Source organism: Syzygium oleosum, unplaced genomic scaffold, assembly GCF_021117445.2.
Source record: "Syzygium oleosum isolate NSW1041296 unplaced genomic scaffold, Sole_v2.1 Sole_v2.15, whole genome shotgun sequence".
Classification (NCBI taxonomy): domain Eukaryota; kingdom Viridiplantae; phylum Streptophyta; class Magnoliopsida; order Myrtales; family Myrtaceae; genus Syzygium; species Syzygium oleosum.
Genome location: NW_026607499.1, coordinates 8,736,838 through 8,750,203, shown reverse-complemented (window position 1 = coordinate 8,750,203; position 13,366 = coordinate 8,736,838). Strand labels below are relative to the sequence as shown.

Here is a 13,366-nt window from a genome sequence, read left to right as displayed (position 1 = left end):
AGCGCGGCAGTCCAGTCTGCGTCGCTTTGGGTCGCGCTACCCCGGGCGGCGACGGCCTGGGCGGTTGCCCTACCCCAGGCGGCCGTCGCCGGGGTCGCGCGACCTCGCTGGCCGCCCTAGCCAGCCACGCTTTGCTGAAGAAGAAATTTTTTTTTTTTTTTGGGGAACAGTTAGCATTCCAAATGAGCATTTGGAACTCCAATGCTGAACCGTTTGGTTCAGCATTTTGGGAATGCTCATTTAAGGCCAAATGAGCATTTTCAATGCTGATCCAAACGGGGCCTTATTAAGAAAAGTTGCCCGAGTAGATTGAGGGAAACAACAGCAAGGGATGGACGAAGCTTCTGATGCTGAAGGGAAATGTCTAGAGGGGTGACTACGCTTTTTTGCTAGAAAGTATGTATGACTACATTTGACCAATTTCTTTGCTGCAAAACCTTAATTTTAACCAAGTCGAGATCAAATTTAAATTGTTTTGCAAACGAAACAAGAAATAGCTGATTATACAATATCACAACATGAATTTACTCTATCACATAGAAGACGAGAGCAATCCGGTCGACTTTGCAAGATGTCTGATCACACGCATCTTGCCAAAATCAAACCGTGTAATTTGCTTAGGGGAGGAAACTCTGGCGATGTAGTCGTGGATATTGGTAAGCCGGATTGTTCTTGTCATTGACAAAATTACTCGATAGTTCAAAACTACTCCAATGGAAAATTACATCGTATAAAAAGAATACACGTGTCAAATTTTGTTGGAGTCATCTTGTAGTCCTGTCTGCAATGTTGTATGGGAAAATGACATAAACGGTTCCTGAACTTTGGCCCAATGTGCAATGTGATCTCTAAACTTTTAATTTGTCCAATGTGGTCTTTGAATTTTAACCCAATGTGCAATGTCGTCCCTAAACTTTCTATACATGTTCAATTTAGTCCTTAAACTATATGAAAATATTCAGTATTGTCCTTCCATTAATTTAAGTTCAGGGACAACATTAAACATTTTTATGTAGTTTAAGGACTAGATTGAGCATAAACAAAAAATCCAGGGACCATATTGAACAAATCAAAAGTTTCGGGATGACATTGCACGTTGTAATATAGTTTAAGGATCACATTGAACAAATTAAAAGTTCAGAGACCACATTGCACATTAGACCAAAGTTCATGGGCCATTTATGTCATTAATCCATGTTGTATTCATCTTTATAACAACAGGACGAGAGGAAAAGCTTAAAGGACCTCCAAATGAGGCTGAAAACATCGTTACATGTAAAGCAATTCATCAGCATTTATATCGAATTCGATTCAAGGTATATTTGGAGAGCACAAGGAAGATGGCAAGCTTCCCGGATGACATAACGGTAGACATCTTATTGCGGCTTCCGGTGAAATCGCTAGCTCGGTTCTGGTGCGTGTGCAAATCTTGGAAATCCCTACTCGCCAGTGCCTATTTCGTCAAAGCTCATCTCGATCGATCATCGAAATTTCGTACCGTCGGTCTTCTCAAGTACGATGACAACAATTCCACCAGAATCGGGGGCTACCGCTCGCATCGGCGTGAGCTATCTCATCTTGATCCTTCGTTCGGTCATCCCGACAGATATGATGCCGTTGGTTCATGTAATGGGGTCCTTTGTTTAACCATTTATTACAAAGACAACCCCGATCTTTCAGACATATTTATATGGAACCCATCAATCCATGAGTGCATGGTCGTTCCTCAACTGCACTGTCATGTATCAGGATTGATTGCTTTTGGATTCTATCCTCTCAGTGGCCATCTTGATGATTTCAAAGTGGTCAGCATAAGTTTCTACTTTGGAGCCCACCCAGACTGCCATTCTTCTGAAGCGCAGATTTATAGCTTGAGGAGCAATTCCTGGAAGAAAATCGGCAATAGCTTCCCTTCCTGGCTTGACAAGAACTTAGGCCATCAAGTTGTCTTTCAAAATTTCATCTGTTGGTGCCCTTATGCTTGCGTCGACGGCCAAATCGTTACGCCGTTGGTCTTATTGGATACCGTCGAGGACGCGTCTGCCAGAGTCAATGCCTTCCGAGGAGAAATTCATCACTTCTTTCGATGGATGCTTGTCTCTGATCGTGCAGAACCCGTCGTCTCAGTGTTACGAAGTGTGGACCATGAAAGAGTTCGGCGTCACCGAGTCCTGGACCAAGCTGTACACGACCACCGTGTTTACGAACGGATTTTTGCAGTGTTGGCCGCTTGGAGCCGCGAGCTTCGGAGAAGTTCTCTTCGTCAAGTGCTTTTATTTTGGTTTGCGTTTCTGTCTTCCTAGTCACGTGGTTTCATACGACGCAAGGAGAAGCGAATTCGAAGAATTTAAAGTTGAAGTGGACTCGGATTGTAGCAGCCAGTTGGTCCCTTATGTAGAAAGTTTGGTTTCTGTTGTAACTAGAGATTAGGGTCGGAGTTTGGGAGTTCATAAATGTGGTTTCAGGACACGACCAGTTCTAGATCCACCCGGGAAGCAAACCGGTGGATCCAAGATCAGGTGGGCCAAATCCCGATTCCACAAACTAAGAATTAGCCCTTCTTATAAGGTTCTTGGTTCCAGGGTGGAAAGCGATCCACCCTGGAACCGATTATCCCTAGTTTCAATAGAGACTACTTCCATCTTTGACGAAGTATCTTATGTATCGAAATATGTTACGCATTTCTTGTAACGTTTTATAAGTTGGACACTTTTTCTCTTGAAAATTAAATCTTTCTTTTTCTTTTTTTATTTAAGTCTTGAAATTGGGTGGCAGGGATTTTCTTAACATCCACGTCCGATTAAATGAGAGCATCATTGCCCACCAATCTTTTCTTTTTTTTGGGTCAAAATTGCCCACCAACCTGGCCCGCAGTATATTTGCTAAGTATTTCTTCTCGGAAAAATTACCAAAAAAGTCCAAAACCTTTTGCAGTTGTGCCAATTCAGTCCTAAATAACTTTTTTTTGGCCAATTCAGTCCTAAACCTTTTGCAATTCAGCCAATTCGATCCTTTTGGCCGGCGGAGGGCGACATGGACGCCCGGCCGATACGTGACGCGTGAACAGCATTGTTAGGCAGTGAACGCCGTGGCGTGAACGCCGGCCGGTGACGTGGCAATATTTTAATATTTTTTTCGAATTTTTTTTTCCTTTCTCTTTTTTTTTTCTTTTCCTTCTTCCCCCTGGCCAGTCCGGCTAGGGGGAAGCTCGCCGGCGAGGTCCACTGGGGAGGCTCGCCATCGCCGGGCAAGGCGAGGCGACCTCGCCCAGCCTCGCCACGGCTATGCGACGGCCAGGGCCGGCGAGGGCGGAGCTCGCCATGGCTGGGCTAGCTCGGCGTCGCCCAGCTCGCCCAGCGGTGGCAAGGGCAGAGCTCGCACAGCCATGGCGAGGCTCGACCTCACCAGATCTGGGTGAGGTCGAGCTCGCCCGGCCATGGCGAGCGGCCGGCGAGGGCGACCTCGCCCGGATCGGCGAGGGCCGGCGAGGCGGAGCTCGCCATGGTTGGGCGAGCTCGCCTCGCCGCCGCGGCGGGCCGGCGACGCCGAGCTCGCCCGACCATGGCGAGCTCCGCCCTCCGCCGCCCTCGCAGATCGCACGGCCGTGGCGAGGCGGCGAGGTCGCCTCGCCTTGCCCGGCGACGGCGAGCCTCCCCAGTGGACCTCGCCGGCGAGCTTCCCCCTGGCCGGACTGGCCAGGGGGAAGAAGGAAAAGAGAAAGGAAAAAAAAAGAGAAAGGAAAAAAAAAATCGAAAAAAATATTAAAATATTGCCACGTCACCGGCCGGCGTCCACGTCAGCGCCGGCCGGCGTCCACGTCAGCTCCAAACTACAAAAGGACTGAATTGGCTGAATTGCAAAAGGTTTAGGATTGAATTGGCAAAAAAAAAAAGGTTTAGGATTGAATTAGCACAACTACGAAAGGTTTAGGACTTTTTTGGTAATTTTCCCATTTCATCCCGTATCCAATGGTCAAAATCACCCGTCGTTTGACCATTCATGACAACATTAGGCAGCAATCCACCGATTTTTTGGGCACGGTGCATGCGTACATCATATTTCGATGTGCATACTCGCCGAAAACTCGACAAACGTATTCCGTATATTAATAATTTAGACACAAAATAGCATGATGAAAGTACTATTAAAGTTAAAACGTGTGAAACTCGTTCTATAGAGATAATAAATTAGTTTACTTTAAGTATGACAAGGTCAAATCGTTCCGAAAGACGGTACTCGGAAATTGCGTTACATCGAATATCGAAGATTGTTTTGTGTAAGAAGTGGGAAAAGTGACGACTGGTCAAACTTGGCCCAAGAAAACCAGCAGCAAATGCCTACGAACGGTTTGTAAATTCAGACAAAGAACATGGAAATCAAAGAGGGGTCCAGGAAGGGAAGCTGGATCGAGCACAGAAGTGGGGTTGAACCGGTTGATGAGATGGCTGATGTGGACCCCGGCTTTCTTTCTTTCTTTCTTTCTTTCTTTCTTTTCTTTTCTTTAGAGATAAGAAGAAATATTAAATTAGTAAGAGCATTTCAACCCGCATTTTGCTACTTTCTTCGTCGAACAACAATTGTCAAACCTCGACCAAAAAAAAAAAAAAAAAAAAACAATTGTCAAACCGTGGGCTTCGCCCATCTTTTATTTGCGTTGCATAACTTAATTAATAAAATTAAGGGATTTGCTGGCATAATAGTTTTCGGGCCGTTGTAAAAATACCAGCATATCGTGAGCCACAAATTCCTAAAGAAGTGGGGCCCACAATAATTTATTATTATTATTATTATTTTGTGACGAAAACAGACCGTCAATCTCACTGGAGATTAAGGATTGTCACATAATCATTTCTCTAAAATTAAGATAAGCAGTGTAGCTTAAGATATATGCTTTCTTTTGAGCACCACAACCTTCTCTTACATTTTTGGGACTCCACGGTGAGAGTTTGTATTTCTCTTAGGAACAAAATTTCCGATATAAAGCTCAAACAATTTTCTTTTTAGTTAAGCAAAGTATTAGAAAAATCTCAAAACTTGACTAATCCATGAGGCCCAACCTCCACCCACATTCGACCCAAAAAAATTAAAAAACCTCCACCCATAGGGTGGAGGGCATGACCCTAATGTTGATATAAGTGGTTGACACTATGATTTAAACATAGGATTTGCTAGATTCAAATCAAGCGTTTAACCGCTTAGCCAATCCCTTAAGGGTTAGCTTAAAGAATTTTTCTTGTTTCATTTCATAAATAGTGCAAAATGGACACCGAAAATATCAGTAAAGACGACATGTCCCGATGACTTAATCGTGGGTATGCACGTACATTATATGTGTCTTTCAATTTATTTTAAATAGGATTTTGTCAACATGGTACACTTGCTTTCTCCAATAAATTCCCCTATAGATCTACTAAAAGTTACTATTAAATGTTCCAATGATTAAGGGGGGGACAGTCCCCTATTATTTAGAACTCGTAAATGCATGCATGCTCCATACAGCTCCATGAACCCATTGGCTTCGAATAACCTGTTGTCCGTGAATCGAACTCAAGCAAACCAAATCGTAAGAAAATGCTCACTTTTTTGGAACATCTGTGAAGCAAAGTTGTCTCTCCCTTTCCTTTCCTCTTAAAATGTGAATAGTGCACACACACACTCGCCCAAGCAGCAATAGCAAAGTCAATCTTTTAAGTAGAACAGTGAACATTGAGATGCCATTGCATGGACAAAACATGCATATGCTGTGACGTGTCAGAACGTCACATACTAAGGCGGTCTTTAGTCTTTTCACTTATAGCACAAACGGAAGATAATGCACAATCAAATTAAGCATTTCTCGTTCAATGGACACATCCACAACAAAATACCACATCTTCATTTCCGACTTTTTATTTGTATACAATGGTGATGATATCATCAAACACGATAGCAAAAACTACATCAGGGAGGTCAAAATGGTGTCCTATGCCCCTAATGCCATCCAAGCGAAACTAAGGTTTCCACTATCCCCAATCACCCATCCTCACGGTCATAGCCAAAGAGTAATGACCACGTCACCAAAATAGTCCCACTATATGCAGCAACATCCACAACTCCACTCCGCTACTTGCCGTCCCCACCTTCATCACTATTGTAACTATCAGGATAAGAGATCGGTGGCATGTCCAAAGATCTGTAAAAATGAATATCAACGGGAGTGAGTTAACGCTCAACAAGAGATAAGACCAGTTTATAAACCGACCAATCTTACTAACTTTCGATTCTTAGGACACACCTACATGATATGCATTTTAGATAAACAAGTATGATTAATAACACATTTGAAAACCATAAGTATCCAGCAATTTGAATAGGATCATTTAGGACGGTATCTAATCCAGCATGCAAACCTACTACAATGTACATGACTCACTCTTTCTATCACTGATTCTAGAGTGTAAAGACCAAAAATCAATGTTAACAGACAGTCATACAAAGCATACGAAGACACGTGGTTTATCTTTTCACTTGGGCTTTAAAACTCAACTCCAAGACACATGCCTGGTGCGTTCACCGGTCACGCAAGGAGGAATATCTCTCGTCTAGCAGGGTCTGGTGCGCTCTTTGGTCTGCCGCAATGTACGCCGATATTCTCATCAGCCCGCAGAGGCTTCATAGTCCACTAACCACAGCATCCCTAAGACACATGCCTACTGCGCTCACTGGACAAGCAAGGAGGAACACTTCCCGACTAGCAAAGTCTAGTGCGCGCTCCGGTCTGCTACAGTATACACCGATATTCTCATCGGCCCGCGCAGGCTTCGTGATCCACTGACCATAACATCCCCAAGACACATGCCATGTGCGCTCGCCGGACAAGCAAGGAGGAACACCTCTTGACTAGCAGGGTTCAGTGCGCGCTTCGGTCTACTGCAGTATACGCCGATATTCTCATCGGCCCGCATAGGCTTCGTGATCCACTAACCATGGCATCCCGATCACACTCTCGGGGCATCTAGGGCAGAATACTCCTAGGCATCCGGTTCCCAAAACCAGGCATCCCGCTTTCCCTTTAACTCCTCGGGGCATCCACGGTTCATCGACCGTAGGCATCACATTCACATTGCCCAAATATCTCATACATAACTAGTACATGACACAACATGCAAATGTGATAACTCGTGAGTGCATAACAACAAGTCATAACCGTAGCATCACCTTCTCTTATACACAGTAGCTTTCACAACACAATTCAGCTTCTGCCACCAAATGTATAGCCTCATTTCCCCCATCATGTGACCTTCAATCAATGTCTAACATATCTCATTTGAAAGCTCAGAATGTGCACATTAAATCACTAGAAGACATCAAGTCCAAATTTCCAAGGTTTCACATGGAAAATGGTGCATCTTTGAAATTGAGTAAATCTGCACAGTTTTGCACCATAACCGAAATTCCTTCAAAATAAATAGTAGATGGACTCCGAAAATTCTAAAATTTGGATATGTTATGAAAGACACCTGGATAAACATTTTTCATGAAGAAACCAAAGTCCAAATATTTTTTAAGTATCTCATTTACTAACTCAAAGACAGACTAAAAATTTCTCACTGGAACAGAACCTTTGTTCCAAAAAATCAGTTCTTTACCATACCCAAAACATCTCCAAAAATTCTAAAATTTTTATATGTTGTATAGGAAGAAATCCTCAAGAACTTTTGTGAAGGAAGTTTGTTCAAAATCAGCCCAGAAAAGTTTGTAGAAAATCAAGAAAGTGTAAACATCACATAAATACCCATTATTGATAATTTTACATGGTCCGAAAATTAAGCTTTCTTACTACTCATATCAAGTCCAAAAATTTTGAAATTAAAATATGTTAAACATCAAGATATTGGGAACAACTTTTAAGGGGAAATTTCTGGAAATTCGGTCCAAAAAATTCTCCACAAAAATAACAAAACGAAGAGGTACAGAGGACCCGAATCTGGGTTTTCCAAAACAAGAGCAAGAATTGAGTCTGAATGGGAAAACTACCAAATTTGATTCAACAAAACTCATATCCAGCAACTTGAATAGACATGCAACACCCATTTGGAACTCAAGAACACACATGCACTTCATTTTCAGGTCTGATCATATTCATTCATGCACAATAAACATCAAGAACCATACATGCAAGCCACCAAATTGAATCTACAACTCAATTCTAGCAAAAGCAGCTAGAAAATCAAGGTTGTAGGAAAGATTGGAAGGCTTAGAAATGAGTATCATCTCCTTGTCTATTGACGTTCGGAATTTCCGCGAATTCTCGTCGGTCGACCGGCGTTTGTGTGGGTGGTGCAGCGAACGACCGTGCGGTGTGACGTGGTGGCCGGGCGAGCGGGATGAGCGGTTGGGGCCGTGAAGAACTGAGTGAAGATGAGCGATTGAGCGAGGGGCTGTCCGAGTGAGATAAATGAAAGGAAAAGAGAAGGGGAAGAGGGGAACGAGAGGGAAAAGAGGGATGTGGCCTGCTGTTTGTGGTTTTTGGGGAGCTAGTGGAGGACGTGGGGGGAAGGAGATGCAGCGGCTGGGCAGGTGGCGGCCAAGGGGAAGGAACTGGGCAGGTGGCAAGAGAAAGAAGGAAGTAGGGGCAGGTGGCTTGAGGGGCAGGGTGGTGTTGCATGGGGAGGCTGATTGCGTGAGCAGGAGGAGGGATAGTGACGTTGGGGGTGATATGGTGGTGGGCTGCTGGCGTGAGAAGGGGAAGGAAAGAGAGCATGTGGGACGGGGGTAAGGGCAGCACAAGGTGGCATGCGTGGGAAACAAGGGGAAGTGAAGGGAGGGGTAACGAGACGGTGAGGTGGTGGTATCCAAAATTTCTGAAGTTGGCACTTCTAAACTTCCATGGATGAACGTTCTCATCACATCATTCATTTGCTCACTTTGTTCGTTACACGAATCGATGAAGTTTCGGGATGCCACATATGCATATTCTCAAATGAAGTACTTATTCATCGTGTAATCCGTTAAGATCCGTTAAAGTGATGCTAGGTTTATTAAAATTGATATACTAAGTGATGTGACATATCGCAAATACTTATTAATAACAAGTGGGTTGTGTTCGAAAGATAATGAAAGCATGTCCATCGTGCCATTTATTACGCATAAATTAACGTGTATATATCTAATCTTACGCATTTACAAATCAACTCAAAATCTGAAAATTCGTGTTATGATGCTTTTCTCTAATAATGCATCTCCATTCCACTTCCACCCCTCATCTCCAATTGTCCCACCCCCTCGATGCCACGTGGCGTCCCGAATATCCCAAACCGAAACGAATAGCCGCCATGGATTCTCCAATCCATGCCCTGTGCTCAATCGCAGAAAGAGAAACATTGCCATCACCTCATCGACACACCCATCCCTTCTCCCAAACAGAGAAAAGGTGAAAAATAGAAGAAGGAAAGAAGAAGAAGAAGAAGAAACGAGATTAGTACTGCCTTGCGTTTCACTAATCATTTTATGACGGTTTTCCCCATTGTCCATGGATTTCTTAGGACATCCATGCCCTCCTCCCGTTACCACCTCAAAATCACCTCCCAATTTGTCCAAAACTAGGGGTCGTCACAGAATCCCATAAGCTAAAAGACATATCACACTTCATCATCAACACAAAAAAAAAAAAAAGACCCTTTGTTTTGTTTTTTATGTATTACCTCTCGAAATCTGCCTACGTTTTCCCATCAACCTTAACCACCTCCGGTTTCAGTTTCTTGGATCACAGAAAGCAGCAGAAAGAAGCAAAACCCATCTCATGCACTGTCCGAGAAAACAAGCTGATTCCCTCCATTTGCCTCAACACACATTATAAATCTTCGGTCCCTCTCTCTTGCCCTTCTCTCTCTCCATCCCGGTCATATTCATCACTGCCAAAATTTCCTTAGAGAAGGGCAAAGAGAAACATCATCGTGTCATATTCAAGATATGGCAGTGTGCACATTCCACACAACCCAGTCACTCAACCCCGCATGCTCATCAATCGCAACACCATCAAAAGCCACCCAATTCGGAAGCTTAGGCTTCCACCAGAAGCAGGTCCTTTTCTGCACTCATGGCAATAGACCCATGATGGCCAAGAGAAGAGGGGAAATCTTCCAGAGCCACCCGTCATCACCCTGTGTGGTCATTCGCTCGGCAGCCGGTGGCAGCGGCGGCAACACACTGGTGATCGGCCTGGCTGCCGACTCGGGGTGCGGGAAGAGCACCTTCATGAGGAGGCTCACAAGCGTTTTCGGAGGGGCGGCCGAGCCACCGAAGGGCGGGAACCCGGACTCCAACACCCTCATTAGTGACACAACAACCGTGATATGCCTGGATGACTACCACGCCCTGGACAGGACAGGGAGGAAGGAAAATGGTGTCACTGCACTCCACCCACGCGCCAACGACTTTGACCTGATGTACGAGCAGGTCAAGGCGCTTAAGGAAGGAAAGGCAGTCGAGAAGCCAATCTACAACCACGTCACCGGCCTCCTCGACCCACCGGAGCTCATCGTGCCGCCCAAGATCCTCGTCATGGAGGGCTTGCACCCAATGTATGTTACTTGTCTCTCTCTACATTATGTCGTTGAGAAAGAAGATTTCTTCAAATTGGGGTTACATGTGGACAAGTTCTTAGGGAGTAACCAATTCAGAATAAGATTTTATGAGTAGATAAAGAGTTTTTCAGGACAGACCGACGAAAATATTAGGTAGGCTGATGGTACAATCGATGTCGTAGATGAAATCAATCTTCATTTGGGTCCATCTGTATGGGATTGATAGTTAAGCTATGTCCTCCTCTTTGGAGATCAAGGATATGGTATGCCTCCCAATCTTCGGTTTTTACTGATTACATTTTAGCAATAGATTTTAGGAGCTGATATTTAAGCTGCATTTTGTGGTTGAGGAATTGTCATTCTTCTTTAATAGCTGGGCCCTACACGGGCCCATGTCTTTCCATGAAAGTACTGGGAATTGACAATCTTTGATCTGGAAGCATAAAAGAACTTTCTTCATGGGCTTGGCATATTGAACAGCTTAGCTTGACCACTCGTTGAGTCTAGACCCCTTAATTTGATCTTTGTGAAAAAATTGGGGATTTTGCAGGTTTGACCAACGTGTAAGGAACTTGCTGGACTTCAGTATTTACTTGGACATCAGCAATGAGGTGAAGTTTGCTTGGAAGATTCAGGTAACACGAATCTGCTAATCTCTGAATTGTGCCTCTCACGATAAACAGCCTGAGAATGAGAATGCTCGACTCATATTCTGATAAAAACTTGACAAAAATTGCAGAGAGACATGGCTGAGAGAGGACACAGTCTTGAAAGCATCAAAGCTAGCATTGAGGCCAGAAAGCCGGACTTTGATGCTTATATAGGTAAAAGATAAAACCCATTTTTTCGATGATTAAATTTCCTCGAAAAATAATTACTTTGAACTTTTGTTTTCATGCTAGTGCTGATACTATGCCATATTTGCATACTATGAATAAATTCATACGGGACATCAATATTAGTGTCCATAATCCGTGTAGATATCATGCTTGTCTTTTTCCATTAAAGGGGAAAGGCAAAGTTATTATAAACTCTTCAGCATTCTTTGCATTTTTTTAATTTCTCTTTTTCGAAACTTGCAGATCCACAAAAGCAATATGCAGATGCAGTGATTGAAGTGTTGCCAACCCAACTCATTCCTGATGACAACGGAGGGAAGGTGTTGAGAGTGAGACTGATAATGAAGGAAGGAGTGAAGTACTTCAAACCGGTTTACCTCTTTGATGAGGGCTCAACAATCTCATGGGTCCCTTGTGGAAGGAAACTCACCTGCTCTTACCCGGGCATCAAGTTCTTCTACGGCCCTGACACTTACTTTGGCCATGAGGTAATCATTTGCTTCCACATGTTTCTTCATGTTTTTTCCAAAACTAAGAATCCATCGACTAGGTTTCGTAATATCACTGCTTACCAATTGTCGCACGGTAGACTCAGCCAATAAGAGTAAAGAAAACGTATCGAGGCCGTGCATTCTGTATGTTGTCCATTATGAGATCGTCATTTTCTAAGTTTTTCTCATTCATAGAATGAATGAATCGTATCTAGCGATGGTTCCATTCTCCCTCCCTAGAAATGTCTGCCTGTCTGCGTCTGCGTCTGTGTCTGTCTCTCTCTCTCTCGAGAATATATATGTTTAGTACAAAGAATATACAGAGAAAAAGAAGCAGGGTGAACAAGACCATTTCATTTTGTTTTACCTCTAAATCAGTCACCATCAATTTGGAAACTTCCGTTAGATTTGTCCTTTTATTAGCATCACTGCCAGCTCTATAAATTTTCATTGTAGACTCTTTTCTTTTTTATCCATCTGTTTTGACTCATCGTCAAAACCTTTTTTTTTTTCTCTCTAATTGCAGGTGTCTGTGTTGGAGATGGATGGGCAATTTGACAGACTAGATGAGTTGATATATGTGGAGAGCCATCTCAGCAACATCTCCACCAAGTTCTATGGAGAGACCACCCAGCAAATGCTCAAGCACTCTGATTTCCCTGGGAGCAACAATGGCACAGGCCTCTTCCAAACCATCATTGGCTTGAAGATCAGAGACCTCTTTGAACAAATAGCTGCCACCAAAACTGGTGCTCCATTGGAAGCAGCAAAAGCTTGAAACTTTCTACAAGGCAGGAAAACAATATCGCCCACATTGATCTTAGTTCCTCAACCCCTATTTTCTCCTTTACTATTTTTTCTCTTCTTATTTTTTTCTTTACCTCATCACCCAATTTTTTTTCCTTCATGCTACGACCCGAGTAGAGGAGAGCACTCGGGGTGTACTTACTTCTCCCCCATGTAATTTCAATCCAATTTGTAACATAGAGGAATAATAGCAGAAGATCATATATTATTAGGAAAGCAATTAGTAGATAGACGGTGCATTATATGCGACAAACTTGCGTTATCTATGACCGTCCAGAGAAGGAAAAAAAATCTATCACACTGTTCGAAACAGAGGAATTGTGACAGACCTTGTCAAGTCATCATTCTTAACTTAACTTTGACCTTAATACAAACGGTAATAACTGTTCGTCACTCGTATACAGATTGTCACCAGAACTAGCATAACAAAGTGCATAATTTTGCCATGTCCATAATGTAAGAGAAAGTCAGCCGGAGATGTAGAGAAGATATGGCAGGTCCTAGACCATTATGAAATTCTAACACAAATAAGAAATCATCTAGAGAGAATATTGGCAAATCATGTCTATAAATTGACTAATGGCCATTAACTCCAGACAGCAAATGAAAACTGCCTGTACTTCTATCATCCAAATCAGTTAAATATGCCAAGGGGCAACAACAA

The 13,366-nt window shown here is 43.3% G+C and overlaps 2 protein-coding genes across 2 annotated transcripts; both read left to right on the top strand.

Moving 5' to 3' along the window:
* Nucleotides 1-1,340: 1,340 nt before the first annotated feature.
* LOC115668434 (F-box/kelch-repeat protein At3g23880-like) lies at nucleotides 1,341-2,430 on the top strand. The gene is made up of 2 exons (XM_030589890.1): nucleotides 1,341-2,048; nucleotides 2,113-2,430. The coding sequence occupies exons 1-2, from the start codon at nucleotides 1,341-1,343 to the stop codon at nucleotides 2,428-2,430; spliced, it is 1,026 nt and encodes a 341-aa protein (XP_030445750.1).
* Nucleotides 2,431-9,637: 7,207 nt separating this feature from the next.
* LOC115675513 (phosphoribulokinase, chloroplastic-like) lies at nucleotides 9,638-12,939 on the top strand. Its single transcript, XM_030598216.2, has 5 exons — nucleotides 9,638-10,562; nucleotides 11,116-11,200; nucleotides 11,305-11,389; nucleotides 11,648-11,892; nucleotides 12,422-12,939. Exons 1-5 carry the CDS (start codon nucleotides 9,952-9,954, stop codon nucleotides 12,671-12,673), a joined length of 1,278 nt encoding a protein of 425 aa, XP_030454076.1. The 5' UTR covers nucleotides 9,638-9,951; the 3' UTR covers nucleotides 12,674-12,939.
* Nucleotides 12,940-13,366: the final 427 nt, after the last annotated feature.

Excerpts from the sequence above, each read along its gene's own strand:
- LOC115668434 (XM_030589890.1), top strand. The coding sequence starts at position 1,341 with ATGGCAAGCTTCCCGGATGACATAACGGTAGACATCTTATTGCGGCTT. Across the intron at positions 2,049-2,112 it reads TCGAGGACGCGTCTGCCAGA|AACCCGTCGTCTCAGTGTTA; the intron begins GTCAATGCCTTC and ends CTGATCGTGCAG.
- LOC115675513 (XM_030598216.2), top strand. The coding sequence starts at position 9,952 with ATGGCAGTGTGCACATTCCACACAACCCAGTCACTCAACCCCGCATGC. Across the intron at positions 10,563-11,115 it reads ATGGAGGGCTTGCACCCAAT|GTTTGACCAACGTGTAAGGA; the intron begins GTATGTTACTTG and ends GGGATTTTGCAG. Across the intron at positions 11,390-11,647 it reads GGACTTTGATGCTTATATAG|ATCCACAAAAGCAATATGCA; the intron begins GTAAAAGATAAA and ends CGAAACTTGCAG.